At 39.5% G+C, this 16,411-nt stretch overlaps 1 protein-coding gene across 2 annotated transcripts in view; it reads left to right on the forward strand.

Moving 5' to 3' along the window:
* Positions 1 to 16,411, forward strand: part of UBXN2A (UBX domain protein 2A) — a 32,687-nt gene extending 16,276 nt beyond the window's left edge. For both annotated transcript variants that reach the window (XM_039913147.1, XM_007655873.3), the window contains exons 2-7: positions 2,166 to 2,216; positions 3,260 to 3,401; positions 3,979 to 4,088; positions 5,472 to 5,609; positions 9,208 to 9,369; positions 13,613 to 16,411. In XM_039913147.1, the coding sequence (XP_039769081.1) occupies positions 2,176 to 2,216; positions 3,260 to 3,401; positions 3,979 to 4,088; positions 5,472 to 5,609; positions 9,208 to 9,369; positions 13,613 to 13,805 (786 nt within the window). In that variant the 5' untranslated portion in view covers positions 2,166 to 2,175 and the 3' untranslated portion in view covers positions 13,806 to 16,411. The remainder of the gene's footprint in view (positions 1 to 2,165; positions 2,217 to 3,259; positions 3,402 to 3,978; positions 4,089 to 5,471; positions 5,610 to 9,207; positions 9,370 to 13,612) is intronic.

Here is a 16,411-nt window from a genome sequence, read left to right on the forward strand (position 1 = left end):
GTGCACAGAGCACTGTACTAACTACTTGGTAGAGTCCAGTATAGCAGATATATTCCCTGCCCACAGTGAGCTTATATCCTAGAAGGGGAGTATTCCCCCAAATGCTTATTACAGTGCTCTGCACACAGTACGCACATAATCAGTGCCGTTAATTGACTGAATGGTGAGTGTATCGGCAGGGAGGCCGAGGCCGGGCTCAGTTGCTTCAGAGAGCCCATCCAGGCCCTGACCCTACCTCTCATCTTGGATTCTGCTTTGCCCGTTTTCCTGGGTTCAGTCCCAACTTCCCCCCCTTGCCTGGTGTGTGATCTTGGGCAAGGCATTTAATATATCTGATCATCAGTTTCCATAGATGTAAAATGAGGATTAAGTACCTGTCCTCAGTCCCCTTTAGACCGGGAGCTCCATGTGGGACAGTGATTAGGTTTGGCCTGTTGTATTTACTTCAGAGCTCAGGGTAGGGTGTGGCAGCTAGTAAGTGCTTAACAGATATCATGATGAATTCAATCTTAAATGCCTAGTGTAGAACTCTGGACCCAGAAGACACCCATTAAATAAGATTGAGTCACTATACCTACATGACTTTGGTGCTGCCCAAGCAAAGGAAACCACAAATTAGAACACCTCATCTTCCCACCCAAATCCTGTCCTCTCCTTGTTTTTTTCATCACTTTAGATGACACCACTGCTCCGCACCCCCTCCCCACCCCATATCTCACAAGCCTGTAACCTTACTTTCGACTCATCTCTTTCATTCAGCGTGCATATTCAGTCTGTGACCAAATTCTGTCACTTCTACCTTCACAGCGTTGCTAAAATCCACCTTTCCTCTCCATTGAAACTGCCTCCATGCTGGTCCAAGCTGTCATATCCCGCCTTGACAACTACATCAACCTCCTCGTTGGCTTCCCTGTATCTTCCTGCCTTTCCCTATATCAGTTCTTACTTTTTTAGAAAAAAAAAATTCAATCCTTGTGTCCCCATTCCTTAAAAACCTTCAGTATTTGCCCAGTCACTTCCACATCAAACAGAAACTCCTTACCATTGACTTGAAAGTACTTTAAAGGATCGGGTCTCCCCCTCTTAACCCATCTCGCTGATTTTCTACCATAACCCAGCCAGTGAGGTTTGTTTCTCTCATGCTAACCTACTCACTGAACCTCACTTTCATCTCTTTCACTGCCGACCCCTCGCCCACATCTTCCCTCCGGCCTGGAACTCCATCCCCCTTTCTTATCTGACAGTCCACTACTCTCCTCACCTACAAAGCCTTAACAAAATCACAATCACATCTCCTATGAGAGGCCTTCCCTGACTAAACCCTCATTTCCCCTACTGCATAGCTTTCACACTTGGATCTTAATCTGTATTAATCACTTTTATTGAGCACTTGCTGTGTGCAGATCACTGTACTAAACGCTTGGGAGAGTATAGCATAACAGAGTAGGTAAATACGTTCCCTCCCCACAGTCGGCTGACAGTCTAGAGACTACAATACCATCTGTACCCTTTACCCACTTTCTTCTGGTATGTTTTAAGTACTGTGTGTCAAAAACTAAATGCTGTTCTAAGCACTTGATATTCACTGCATCCACCCTCAGTCCCCAAGCACTTATATATCCACACTATCCATAATGTCTTTTAATGCCTTTCTCCTTCTCTAGACTGAAAGGTCATTGTGGGCGGGGAACATGTCTACCAACTCTGTTGCATTGTGCTCTCCTAAACCTTTAATACAGTGTTCTCCTCACACTAAGCGCTCAGTGAATGCCATTAGTCGATTGATAAAAAAAAATAAGCTCGTTGGGAGACCATCTGGGACTCCAGGATGCTATTTCCCTACCTAGATGGGGATAAATTGAATCTTTTCCAAAAGTTCCTTTCAGCTTCATCTTACATCCTAAACCTGTCCTATCACTTCTGCCCACTGAGCTTATTTATTCCAGATCCGCACTAGGATTGATCTTTTTTAAAAATAAGTAGTTTTGCCATCTCTGAAAACGGTATGTCTCATTGCTCTTGTGCATTCAGAAGCATTACTGCACAGTCACATTTTTAATGCTTTATAAAAAACTAAGATTTTCAATATTAAGATAAGTGTTTATGCACTCAAGACAGAAAGTGGACTTTATCTGGCTCTTCAGTTTCTTTTCATCTCTTTTTAGGTGGAACAGAATGAAAGAAGTAGACAAACTTGAAACTATAAAAGAAGAATGGTGAGTTCATTCATATTTGTATTCTTGTATACAACTAATTCTTGAACCCCTTTACATCTTTGGCATTACTTTACTAATTTAGTATACATGAAGGAAGTATGATTTAATAGTTTTACTAAGTTCATAACAGCCACAGGAAATTTTAACCTGGCATGTTGGAATGGTATCTCGATTTAGAAATTTTTCAATCATTTCAAAGACAAACATGCCGTAAATTACTGAGTTATTTCTTTTCCTTCAGTCTTTCCCTAACTTGCAGGGAAAAATTCAAATAATTGATGTACTAATCAGTGTGTGAATGCCTGCTGTCAATTATTTGGGTGCATTTAAAATTCCTACAGTCATGTCCCATGATGATTAACTACCAAAAAGACCAAATTGTTTTGGTCTATATCTGCTAAGCACACATTCACAGTTTCTTTGCCTGGTTTTTACACGCAGGTGATGTTTCCTGCTTCAAAAACAAGTTCACACTCTATGGATATTCCATTCTGCATTTGGCTATTTTGCCTTGTATTTAGTCCATTGTTCATGTTTATTATGGTGACGTAAATGATAGTTCCAGATAATAATGGTACGGCACCGCCGATAACCTCTAAGGAAGGAAGGATTTTTTTTCCATCAAAAGGAGGTCCTTTTAAGGTTGTAAAGGAGGTTGAGAGATGTGAGGTACTAAATTTAGCATGTTGCCTTGCTTGCAGATATCCTTTCGTAATTACTTTTTGCATATTGCCATGTATTAAAGCCAACTGTCTTCTGAGCAAGTTGACACTAAAATTCACTAAAATTTGGAAACTTGGGGTTGCCAAAGTAAACAGAAATAATGATTGTCCTAGAATCTCCTCTGAAGCAGGATTTGGGGAGAAGAGCTACTAATTAATCATAAAGTCAACAAACAAAAGTACAACAACAGGAGGGGCGGGGAAATAGAGAAGCAGATGCATTTTTTTTAACAGAGCTTAAAATGTTTACATCTGCATTTTTTCCTCATTCAGTCACGGTTATTATTAGTCACCGTCTGTTCAAATACTTTCCTTACTCAGGGTTTGTGAACCAGGATCTGACAAGCAGATTCTCCATGGTCATGAACAAAACACTTATGAGTATTTAGTTGACAATCTTTTTGAAGAAGCTCAGAAAGTTGGAGCAATATGCTTGTCACCAAAGGATATCAAGAAGAAACAGGTGAGTGCTAAGACCCTTGCCTTACTTAAATATTCATAAATTAAACTTGATTGTCACCTAGTTTTTCATGCTGGTCAGATTTCACAATTGCACATCCTCTGAATTATGCCCTCAACTATGATGAAGTTTCACTAAAATTACAGAAAATGTGTCTTTGGGAACTGCAGTTTAACAAGTAGGAATTTTAATCTTAGTAGTGGTTATGTGGCTAATGGTGATAAATATTCATCCTGATCCCTTCCTTTAAAAGCCCAGTTGTCAATTTGGGTAAATGGAAATAAACTTTCTTCAGCTACCTCTAAATATATCATTAAGTGATGTAGATTTTGATTTCTGTGTCATTTTTAATAAGTACGCATCTGTTTGGGTGCCATATAGATTAGGTGATGTTGGGAACTAAGAATAAAATGTGCTATTTGCTAAATGATTTAGTTTCACGTAGATACTGACATGATTATTAGAAGAAGCAGAAATGGATGCTTACTTGAGAGAGTACTCAATGGACGGCAAAACAGCCAACTGAGATTTTAGATTTGTAGTGATGTTGGAAATAATATATCTCATCGCCACTTCTCAGGTTGATGTATGTATCATGCTCTGGAAAAACGGTTTCACAGTAAATAACGATGAACTCAGAAGCTACACTGATAGTGCAAGTCAACAGTTCTTGGACTCCATAAAGAAAGGGTAAGTGATCATAAAGAGTGTGAGCAAAAATAGGGTTCAAATTATAATAATACACTGGTGCTTTATGGATTTTGTGAAAGTTATCACTGGACCACTGGAGAACTGAAAATTTAGTGCTCACTCAAGGAAGCGAAAGGTTTGGGGAAGTGAAAGGTTTTTGAATTGCCAATTTCCGACTATTGGGTATTTATTGAAGACCTCAAACTATTTGTACATCTTGACATACATCTACAAGAGGATAGAAATTTGATGAGGACAGAGCAATGCCTGCTTCTGAGTAGGGTGTGCAGAGATAATTCACAGAGAAGTGAAGTGACTTGCTCAGGGTGCTGTGCTTTATCCACTAGGCCATGCTGCTTCTCTAAACTGTGAGCTGTTCTTACTCAAGAGTTTGTAGGCAATCATGTTTAAACCTAAGAAGTATAAATTTTAAAAGTAGAGCTGGTATTGATAATTCTTTGTTTTCTACAGAATAATGTCATATTTGTTTTTTCTACATTTTTATGCCTACATTCACTCAGGTTTAAACACCAAATCTGAATTGTCTTTCATTAGTCTTCTGCAACAAGTATTTGGCATAGACTACAAAGATTTCAAGTAAATCTTCGGGTTAAAATTAGCTAGATTGGTCCAAGCATTTTTTTTCCTGTGGAAAAAAATACTATGTGAAAAATGATCCTAAATCGCCCCTTGTCGTAAATTCAGAGCACACAAATTTAGGGAGTCCTTGAGGGTTCAGATACTAAGAACTCCTGGAAAAGTCAATTGTCTGTCTCTTTTGAGACAAAAGAGAAAATGACATTAATGCCATAAAATCTTGCCAGGAAATGCTGAGATAAAATGGATCCTCAGATGAAATCTTCAGGTGAAGTAGCACATATCAATCAATCAATGGTATTTATTGAACACTTGCTATGTGCAGAGCACTGTACTGAGCTCTTGGCAGAGTACAGTGTGTCTTAGAGGACAGACCTAGGGATATTTTTCAAAGGAAGGCCCAATTATTTCCTTGTTTGTGGTACCTACAAAAGAAAAGATTTAAGAACAACTTTTCACAGACCACAGTTTCCTAATATTTGAAGTGCAGGTCATTTGATTTGAATTTAATATTTACTCTAACTGTTCTATTTTACCACGGTACCCTTTTCTCAAATGTAATATTGTTGGCTCCTTTTTGGCATTTGAGACTTAATACCATATGCATTTGATTTACACATTTAAAAGGTTTCTTTTTAAACAATACCATGCACATGCTCTTAGTGTTACGAAAGGAATCTTGACTGTAGCTCCTTTCTATGTGAGTTGTATAGACTTTTAAAAAGTATTTTCTGAAAAGGTCAGTTTAACTTTGGTTTTTTTCCTTTTAATTTTTTTTTTCCCAAGGGAATTGCCTTTGGAATTGCAAAAAGTGTTTGATAAGGAAGAGGTGGATGTGAAGGTTGAAGACAAGAAAAATGTGGTGTATGTGTCTAAGAAACCTGTATTTCAGCCCTTTTCAGGCCCAGGTTACAGACTGGGAAGGTGAGTATTAGGAGCACATGGGAAGGCATAATTTGTCAGTTCTTCGTTCTTCTGTTGTGCTGCAGTGACACATTTCCAAGTTGGCACCAAGCCTAGAGTGGCAAATTTCTGGTGGGAGGGGATTGCAGTTTTTCAGGGAAATATTGTATGTGTTCTTTTAAAATTTCAAATTGTCTCTTAAAAATTATATGCCCACATTGCAACACAGTAACCAAATGGCCGGGATTCCTTGTATGACAGTGGCAACCTGAAAGTTAGCTGACCCTGGAAGCAACAGGATCCCATATGTGAGGCATAACTTTTTTTCTATTTTAAAATAATCAATGACCCACAAAAAACGTTGAATGTGCTCAGTAAAAAAACAACAACAAACAAACCTAGCTAAAATAAAATGTGATGGAAAAGATGTATTATCCGGGATTGTTGTCCTTGGTCTCATTAAACAGTGACTTGGTTGAAAAGAAAACAAGATACAAGGTTGGATAAATTTCAAAAATAAACTCTTAATGTAATGAACCTGTCTTTACAGGCATTTTAAATTTTATAATGAAAAACTAAGAGGCAGCACAATAATAAATCCAACGCTGGTAGTCGAATTTTCTTGGGGCTAAGTTCTGCCATTTGAGACAAGGTTTTCATAGTAACTTTCATAAAAGAGGCATTTCAGTCTTTGTGCATCCCAGTGTAAATTAACATATATAGGCATTATGCTGTCACATTATAATCAAGTTATAGCCTCTGTGGACCCTACTGGTGTAAGTTAAATCAAAAGGATTTGGTCTGTAAGGAAGACAAGGCAGAACAGGATAAATTAACAGAAATCCTTTTCTTTTTTTCCCCTCTGTATTATGTTGCCCTTGAATTACTAGTTAAATTCTTTGCTCTGAAAAACACCATAACTCATGATCTCTTTTCTCCCAGCACAGGGAGCCATTGCATACTTTTCAAAGATTTGATGAAATGAAAATAAGTTATAGACAGTCCAAATTTAAAATGTATACTGACTTATAAGTAATTGATTGGCAAAATGAACATCTATCCATGGTATTTATTAAGCACTTACCATGTGCAGAGCACTGTACCAAGAATTTGGGAAAGTAAAATACAATAGAGTAGGTAGACTCTGCCTACAAGGAGCTTGCAGTCTGGAGAACCTGGTTTCTAATCCTGGCTCTGCCACTTGTCTGCTGTGTGACCTTGGGCAAATCACTTCTCTGGGCCTCCGTTCCCTTGTCTGTAAAATGGGGATTAAATCTGAGAGCCCCATGTGGGACTGTTCCAACCTATCTTGCATCTACCACAGCACTTCTTACAGCTTCTGTCACTCAGGAGCACTTAACAAATACTGTTTTAAAAAATGTTACATTCCAAAGCACTGAATAGGGGAATAGGAGAAATGCTGTTATCGGGTCAGACCATTGAACCTACTCTTCTGCCTCCATCAGCGGCAGCGGGGTGCTTAGAGGAACTTGTGAGGTTTGCCCTTCTGGACTTCCACCTTAACATTTAGGAATGTACCTTCAGGCTTATTTAACCTTCCCTTCTACATCCGTAACTTTTCTGCTAGTAATCTTAGTAGGCTCCTCTGCTCTATAAATTTTTATAAGGCCCTCGCTGATATTTTCTTTCTGCAAAAATTTCTTTGCTGAGAAACTCCAAGTGTACTTCACCAAGTAAATAATAATATAACTGTTTTAAGTATTTGATGTTTTTGTACTCTCCCAAGTGCTTAGTACAGTGCTTTGCACACAGTAAGAGCTCAATAAATACGATTGAATGAATGAAAGAATGAAAGGGTGGATTTTAGTGATGTGAAGATTGAACGAACAGGATTTAGTGATGGATTAAATATATGGGTTGAATGAGAGAGAGGAGTGAAGGATAACCCCAAAGTTATGGTCTTGTGAGACAGGGAGAATGGTAGTACTGTCTACAGTGATAGGAACGTCATGGGGAGGACAGGATTTGGACAGGAAGATAAAGAGGTCTGTTTTGGAGATGTTCAGTTTAAGGTGTCAGTGGGACATCCAAGTGGAGATGTCCAGGAGGAAATATGGGACTGCAGAGAAGGAGAGAAATCAGGGCTGACAGTGTAGATTTGGCTATTGTCTGCATAGAAGTGGAAGTTGAAGTTGTGGGAGGGAATGAGTTCTTCAAGAGAGTGGGTGTAGATGGTGAATAGAAGGGGACCCAGAACTGAGCCTTGAGGGGCTCCCACAGTAAAGGGGTGGGAGGCAGAGGAGGATTGCTATAACCTTGCACTAGTCACACTGAATTTCAGCTGCCATTCTTCAACCCATTCACTCAGCCTTAAGGTCTCCAAGAGTGTATTCTCATCTCATATTAGCAGTTCACCACCTAAAGTGCTTAGTGTCATCTGCACTCTTGAAAATTTCTCCAAGCCTTCCCTTTCCCAGATTATTTATGAAAATATCACACAAATCAGTTCTAGCACAAATCCAGTTCTAGCACAAATCCCTGGGGGATCCCATTATTTATCTTTCTCCCTCCTGAAAAGTGGCTAATTTTCTCCTCCTTTTGTTTCCTACCTTTGGGCCAGTATTCCTCCAATCACTGGGTTAGTCTGTGGTTTTTGTTTTGTTTTTCCTTTAGACGTTTGGCGTGCAAACCTATGAAAAGGCTTTTGAAAATGTAAATATGTTATGGCTTTGGTTTGCCTCTATCCACATGGTTGCCAAACTCAAAGACCTGCAGAAGATTAGTATGGCACAGTTTCCCTTTACAGAAACCAAGCTGTCTCTCCCGCAACAGATTGTGTTTTTCTCAGTACTCGGTGGGGGGTTACTTTGGCCATTTTCCAGTCTTGTGGTGCACTGTCCATTTGTACCTCCTACATAGCCTGGTTATGTTCCTTGAAAATGTTGCTATATCATGAATAGCTGCATTGTGGGATGTGTTTTTCCCATAGACTTAAAAGTGATCATTTGGGTTCCATTCTGGAACCGACATGATGGCCGAGCTCTACAGATAAGTAAAAATTACATCATGCATCCCTCTTCCCATTGATACTGTGAGTCACAGAATATTGAGCTGGATGGATTATTGATCTGACCCATAATGGCAGGACTCCTGACTTCTTAATTAGAATTTTAACGTACAGCCCTTTCATTAAATGTCATCCATTTAGCTGACATTTTACATTTAGGATGTCTGTGTTTTCACTTCACATCTAAAAAGCATGTATTGATGCCTCTGGGAGGGTTAATTTTTTTTTTTTAATATTCTTTTGTCTGTTATTACGCTTGCATTTCTCTGACTTTTTGTACAGGAATTTTAAGTCATTTGGCTACTGCTTGACATAATTTAGTTTTTTTAATAGTATCTGTTAACTGCTTACTGTGTGCCAGGCCCTTGATTAGATACAAGCTAATCAGGTTGGACACAGTCCACATCCCACTTGGGGCTCACAATCTTAATCCCCATTTTACAGATAAAGAAACTGAGACACAGAGAAGTTGTGACTTAATAGAATGACCATGAATGATATGTCTTAACTGATTTCTGGGGTTTATGACTGGGTTCTAAAACTGGATTTTTAAAATATGCCTTAATCCGTGACTTTGTGTTTCTTTTTTAGTGCCACACCAAAAATAGTTTCCAAAGTAAATAACAGTGGTGAAGCTAAGAACCAAAAGATGCTTTCTTCCATCCCATTGAATGATTTAGAGCCCAGCACTAACGTGCAGATATGGTTAGCTGATGGGAAAAGGATCATTCAGAAATTTAATGTTTCTCACAGGTAAGTCTTAATGAGGTACATTAGGATTTGACCTTTCCTCCCCCAACTCCCCCCTTCATTTTGTCCAGGTCTGCAGCTCCTTCCATTAAATGGTAATATTTTAATGAAACAATTTCTATATTGGGGATAGAGCTAATAGAGAACCAAGAGCACAGGTATTACGGCAAATAAATTGAGTAGTGGAGGGAAAGAGTTAAATTCACTGGCTTAAATGTGTATTCAAAGTCTTTGAACATTTCATCCAAGTAGAATGTTTACCTCTTGCGGATGTGATTAAAATCTCTTTCGAACACAATATTTGCGATTCCCTCTCGGAGATAGATTTGAGATTTTACGGGCATTTCTTTATTTCGAGAATCCATAGCAAAGGGAATTTTACATCCTTTCATCTCACAGCCCTGTACCAACTTGGGAGTAATGGCAGTTTGCTTTGGGGAATTGTTTAGCGTGACAGATTTCTCAAGGGAAGGCGTGTTAGTTTATGATCTACCCAGCAATTATTTCTTGAAGGGAGCAAAGGGAAGTGGTTCTCAATCTCTTGGAAACCCCTGGGCGTAGGTGCCCACTTCATGGGAAGATTGCCCCAGTGGCTTTTTCAACTAGGCTGCCAACCTGCTCACCCCAGGTCTCTGATGAGATTTTGAAAGTTTTCTGTCAGGGTTGGAAATCTCCAAATGATTACTTTACAGTTTTGGGGTCTTTAAAGTTTGTCTCCTAGTACTCACCCCCAACTGAAATCATTGACCCATTTTTATCCCGTGCTCAAAATGAAAAGTTGGCACCTCTTGACCTGGGGTAGAAGGAAGGAGTATGGGAAAAGAGGAGTGGATCTAATTCTGCATCTAATAACCTTACATTCTAACGCAAATGAAATCAGTGGAAAATTAAGTTGTTTTGCTTTTCTGTGTGTGCACCCTGTAGGTCAAATTCTCTGAGAGATGTAGGAAGTCTTGGCAGTAATTAGTAATAAATTTGAGGGCTTTGACACTCTTATGGTAAATTTCAGTAAAGCAGCATATTCATTTTCATTGTTTACCCCTTCACTCATGATTCATTTTATTAGCCAAGCATCGTGTGGATCCCTGTGTTTATAGAACATTGCTTTTAGGATTCAGAATCATATCCTTTTCAAACATGTCTCACAAATTCATATCTCGCCAGATGGACCTTGAATGCACACCCTTTGCATTAACTAACTCGACTTTAAGACAGTTTCTCTTACTTTTGGCATCAGAAAAACCTGAAATGTGCAGGGAAGAATTACAGTTGGTCACTTCTGTGAACTATGAAAATGAATAATGGGTAGATAAGTTGATCTACTAAGGGGCTTCTTCATCACAAAGGATAGAATTTTGAGAAAAAAGTCAAGAATACATGGAAAACCTAGGTTTGAAATTGAAATTCAGAGAAAGTCAGGTGGATGGAAAGAAATCTGCTGAACTGATGGAACCGTTTATGTGTTCAAGTCCGTTAATAGTGGCCCTGTCAATATTGTGAGGAATGTAGATACTGTCGATAAGCACTTTGGTATGAAGTAGATAGGTATTTGTACTATAAAAATATACCAGATATGTTTTTAAGGTTACTGGAAAATACCATAAAAGCAAATCATGCTGAACTAAGAAGTCTTCCGTATTAAGGAGCTAGGTAACCACAGCAACAGGAAATGTAGCATATAACATCTTTTGAATGTGATTTATTTTATTGGACTGAAATTCATTATTATCTTTTGGTTTCGATCCTGATGGTTTTGTGCCACTTTAAAGGGATGGGCACGCACCTCACAGTTGATATACATGCCAGTTGTTTGATCAGATATACCCAGGGATTCTTTGGACAAAGAGCTTTGTTTTATGTTTTTTTCCCCTAACTCGGAGGTGTCACTTTAAGGTACTAATGATTGGGAGAATTTTTATTCTTCACGCAAGAGAACAGATGGCTCCCCAAATGAATGAAATTTTAGTGTAACATTTGTAATCAAATGCCCTTTCGACATTTTGGGGAAGGAGAGTCTAATCAGTTGTTGTCCTACCAACATTTCAGGTTACTGACTTTATCCTCAAAGTCTCAAAGGTAAAAGGTGATTGAGAAATCTGTGCCGATGGACTAAAATGGTAAATTCAAGTTTTAGATTAATAAATCAATGAAAAATATTTACTAAATATTTACTGTGCAGTGAGCATTGTACACAGCACTTGGGAGACAACAATATAATTAGTAGACGTGATCCTTGCCCTCAAGGAATTTACATGTAGCCGGGGAGGACAGACGAATAAATTTCAAATAGATTATGCCTAAGGAAGAACTTCCTGGTGATAAAAGTCATTTAATTCCAGAGTGGTGATAGCATCTCTCCTCTTTTGGGAGATGTACAAGAACGAGCCCTGCCAGGGGAAGGTGAAAGCCAAACAGGATGGATGCTTCGGGCACCACTAGGAATGCTCAATACCCGGGATTGGGGGCTCTGCCTCAAATAAAACCACCTTTATTTAGGGTAGGTTCTTTTGGATGGCTTAGGGGCCTGGAAATTGGAACAGATAACACTTTGAGACACAGCGTGGCCTAGTGGATAGAGCACAGGCCTGGGAGTCAGAAGGACCTGGGTTCTGATCCTGGCTCTGCCACTTGTCTGCTGTGTGACCTTGGGCAAGTCACTTCACTTCTCTGTGCCTCGATTACCTCATCTGCAAAATGGGGACATGGACTGTGTCCAGCCTAATTAGCTTGCATCTACCCCAGTACCTTAGTACAGTATGTAATATGTAATATACACTTAACAAGTAGCACACACAAAAAAATGTAGCCCCTTCAGTGGCATAGCTTCTAAGCTTCACTGGCACATTCAAACTCTCCTGCCACAAGAAGGCGTTGAATCATAGGAGAGATAGGCTCACTAGTTACTTTAAATTGGCCATCTGAATCCAAGCTTTTAATGCTACAGTATTTACTTCTGTAGTTGTCTCTACCGCATAATTTCCTCACTCCAGTTTTTGAGGAAGAAATAAATCATTGGTTTTTGTAGCACATAATCGTACCATCTGAATCCAAACTCTTAATGCCACAGTGTTTACTCTGGTAATTGTCTCTGCCACATAATTTCCCCAGTTTTTGAGGAAGAAATAAATCATTGGTTTCTATAGCACATAATCCTAAACAGTGTAAGTGGCCCATGTCAGAGTAGGCAGAGGAGAAGGGTCTAATGCCACAGAGACAGGCTAACTCGGGGAAGGGAGTGTTCCTTCTTTGAAAATGGGGGGCAGAGGGGATAATTCATTGAGGGCCTATTGTAAGCAACACTTGGAGGGTGAAATAGAAAGTCCCTCAATCCATCAATCAGTGGCATTTTATGAGTGCTTATGAGTTGTTCCGCTGTACAGAGCACTGCACTAGACCCTTAGGGGATACAAGCGGAGTTAGCGGACACGTTCCCTAGTCACAAGGAGCTTACAGGCTAGGTGAGGAGACAGACGGTAAAATAGATTAAGGGTATATACATAAGTGCTGTGGGGCCTGGGGTGGGGGATGAGAATCAAGTGCTAAATGGGTGCAAATCCAAGTGCCAGGCTGATGCAGATGGGTTGGGGGGAGGGAATAAGGACTTAATTCCTCTTGGAGGAAATGTAATTTTATTTTTTTTTATGGTGTTCCTTAAGCATTTACTATGTGCCAGGTACTATACTAAAAGCAGGGGTATTACCTGAGTCAAGATAATCAGGTTGGACACAGTCCATATCCCACCTGGAGCTCAGGCTTAATAGCCATTATACAGTTGAGATAACTGAGGCACAGAGAAGTGAAGTGACCTGCCCAAGGTCCCACAGCAGACAAGTGGGGGAGCCAGGATTAGGACCAAGGGCCTTATGAGTCCCAGGTCCTTGCTCTAGCCACTTGGCCATGCTGCTTTTTGTTTAATAAGGGTCTGAAGGTGGGCGGAGTGGTGGTCTGTCAGATATGAAGCGGGAAGGAGTTCCAGGGCAGAGGGAGGAGGTGGACAAGCAGCGTAGATGAGATCAAAGTACAATGAGTAGCTTGGCATTAGAAGAGTGAAGTGAGCGGGCTGGGCTCTCTTCCTTCCTCCTTAACCTCTCTTTTTTCTCTTGCACCCCTTATTGATACTTCTTATTTGACACCCCCCACACACCACATAATTATCCCACCCTTGCGTTAATGCTACAAAAATTACGCCAGAATGAGGCAATTGTTGGAGTAAATACTGACTGTATTTGCATTTTTTTCCCCCCAGAGTCAGCCATGTCAGAGATTTCATCAGGAAATACCAAGGATCTGCAAGAAATGTTCCTTTCACCCTTAGAACAGCTCTTCCTTTCCTCAAGCTTCTGGATGAAACGCTCACTTTAGAGGAAGCTGAATTACAGAATGCCGTAGTCATTCAGAGATTTGAGAAAACAATCGAACCTTTCGAAGGACTATTATAGTATTGGTTTGTTACAGACCACCAACTTTACAGTGGGAAAGTTCCAGAAGAATGACTGTTCTGGGTGGGATAGACAATCCAAAACAAGAAAAGTCAGAGTTGGGTTTATTTGACATTGGGCCCAGGAAAGAATTAGCTGTCATTTTATCGGAAGATTTGTAAATGAAAGATGACGAAACCAAAAAGCAACCTGGTCAGTATTACTCAGAATGAAGTGCACTTGTCTTCAAAAAGGCGGCTCCTGAAGTGTAAAACGTGGTATTTATTTTCGTATCTTGCTTATCGTCATGAGTTTTATAATGGATGCTCACATCATTTGGAGTTTGATATTGGCCATAAATGAGTAGCATTCCTTCAAAAACTGTTCATTGTCTTTTAGAAAGCTATATTAGCTCATTAAAAGTGTATTTTGAACTTTTGTCTGATGAACCAGGTAAAAGCTTCAGTAGCGTTCTTATATTCCTAGTTACAATTTAATGGTTGATAGGTAGCTCTATCCTCTGCATCAGTGTTGGCCTGTGTGCTTGGGAACATGTGGATGTGCAGTGTTCATTCTTCCCAGTATTGCAGGTGCATTTTAATTTCTGAAAGATCCAGGACAATTTGGCAGCAGTAGCCAAAGAAATTCATTCAATCGTATTTATTGAGCACTCACCGTTTGCAGAGCACTGTACTAAGCGCATGTACTAAGAAATAACATCTTTGGAGAAAGCACAATCAGTAGTTTGAGCATTATCATCTGTTCTTGCTCCAGTAACTGTTAACTGTGATCAGTATTACCTAATAAGAGCACATAAGATTTCTACCCACTTTATTTCCTTGTGTCGTCTTATGAAGAAACATGTGTGTCCTTTCTTTTCCAGCTTGTCCTCCCACTCCTAACCTCCGCCAGGTCTTTTGCTTTATCATCTCCTTTAGATCTCATTTTTTTTCCTGTATATTAGGTTGTGTGTTTGGCAATATCATCTATGCTCTCTTTTGCTGTTTATTTATTGAAAATGAATAGATAAAGCTACATAGCCTAAACACAGTTTTTATGTAGAAAGCAGAAAGCTTATCCTGTGATATAAATGACAGTTCTTATTCATGGAAAACCTCAAATACTGATCTGCATTCTTTATGTTAATTATTTGGTAGATACAGTTGTCCCTAGGAAGAATTAAATTTTTCCAGCTAAACATAGATAGGGACACTTCACTGCCTCTTCATAACCTTGGTAAATTGTATCCTCCTACCGCTCTATTTGTCTGAAAACAATAAATAAAACTGGAAAATGATCAAGACAATTAGCTCTAGAGTGACCTTTTACTGTCTGCGTAGGAATTAAATAGCTTCTATTGATACTGGTAAGATCGAGCAGTTAGGTCCATGCTCTTTCCGGTAAGATGTACACTGTTAGAACCATAGTAAAGCCAAAGTTTTCCTAACCAAAGTGGTTTAAGCTACTCTTAATGACCTAAAAGCTTTGATACTCAATTCTCTCCATTTTCTTTTTCAATTGTGACCATGATTCCACACTGTGACTAATTCTCAAACAGTTGCTACAAGCAGAGCGTAAATCTGGAAGCTGTTGCCTGGGCGAGTAGACAGTTTAAGGTTAGAACATTGTTAAGGTATTAGGGAACATAGGGGAGAATGGGAGCCTGTTGGGACCTGGGTTCTAATCTCGGCTCTGCCACTCGCCTGCTGTGTGACCATGGGCAAGTCACTTAACATCTCTGTGCCTCAGTGACCTCATCTGTAAAATGAGGATTAAGACTATAAATCTCATGTGAGACCGGGACTGTGTCCAAGCTGATTAGCTTGCATCTACCCCAGCTTTTAGAACAGTGCTTGGCACATAGCAAGTGCTTAAATACTATTAAGAAACAATTTGTGCACATGCTGAGGATATCAGAGAGGGCGAGTGCTACCGCACGTTTTCCTGACTGTGAGATTTTGCAAGAACGTAACCTATGTATTACAGGAGAACTCGGTGGACTTCTGTACTTTACATCTTGGTTGGATCCATATATGATGGCGGGCTAGGAAATGTCACAAATGAGCATCTTCACGAGAACATTTGCACCTCACCCAAATTGTACTTTCCAAGCGCTCAGTATGGCGCTCTGCACACAGTGAGCGCTCAATAAATACAATTGAATGAACCCAAACTACAGATGGCTCAAATTCAGGTTAGAACGGTTTCTTGCAAACTCTTGTCCCTGTTGGGATATAGAAAATGCACTGCTATTCATGAGAACCCCAATTTATTGGTTGTCTTTAGGTTACGTTTCTATGCACTGTATTCAACCTAAAAAACGAGATCAGTAAAACATGCCTATCATTGGTTTTGGATGCTAATGTTAGAAATACAATATTAGATGGCGATGAATATATTTTAGTGCCTTAGAGAACTTAAGACAGTGATAGTGCATAATGATTGTGGAATATATTTTTCTTCAACATTAAATGCTGTTTGTAAGAAGTTCATGAAACAGTTGCAGTAATATATATTTGTATTTTTAATGAAACTACATCTGAATTGAGTTGTCCTTCATCCCCAAAGTATTAGATCTACTAGAGGTTTTAAACAGAATGCTCAAATAAACTCTAGAAAAACTGCAA

Source organism: Ornithorhynchus anatinus, chromosome 9 (assembly GCF_004115215.2).
Source record: "Ornithorhynchus anatinus isolate Pmale09 chromosome 9, mOrnAna1.pri.v4, whole genome shotgun sequence".
Lineage (NCBI taxonomy): Eukaryota > Metazoa > Chordata > Mammalia > Monotremata > Ornithorhynchidae > Ornithorhynchus > Ornithorhynchus anatinus.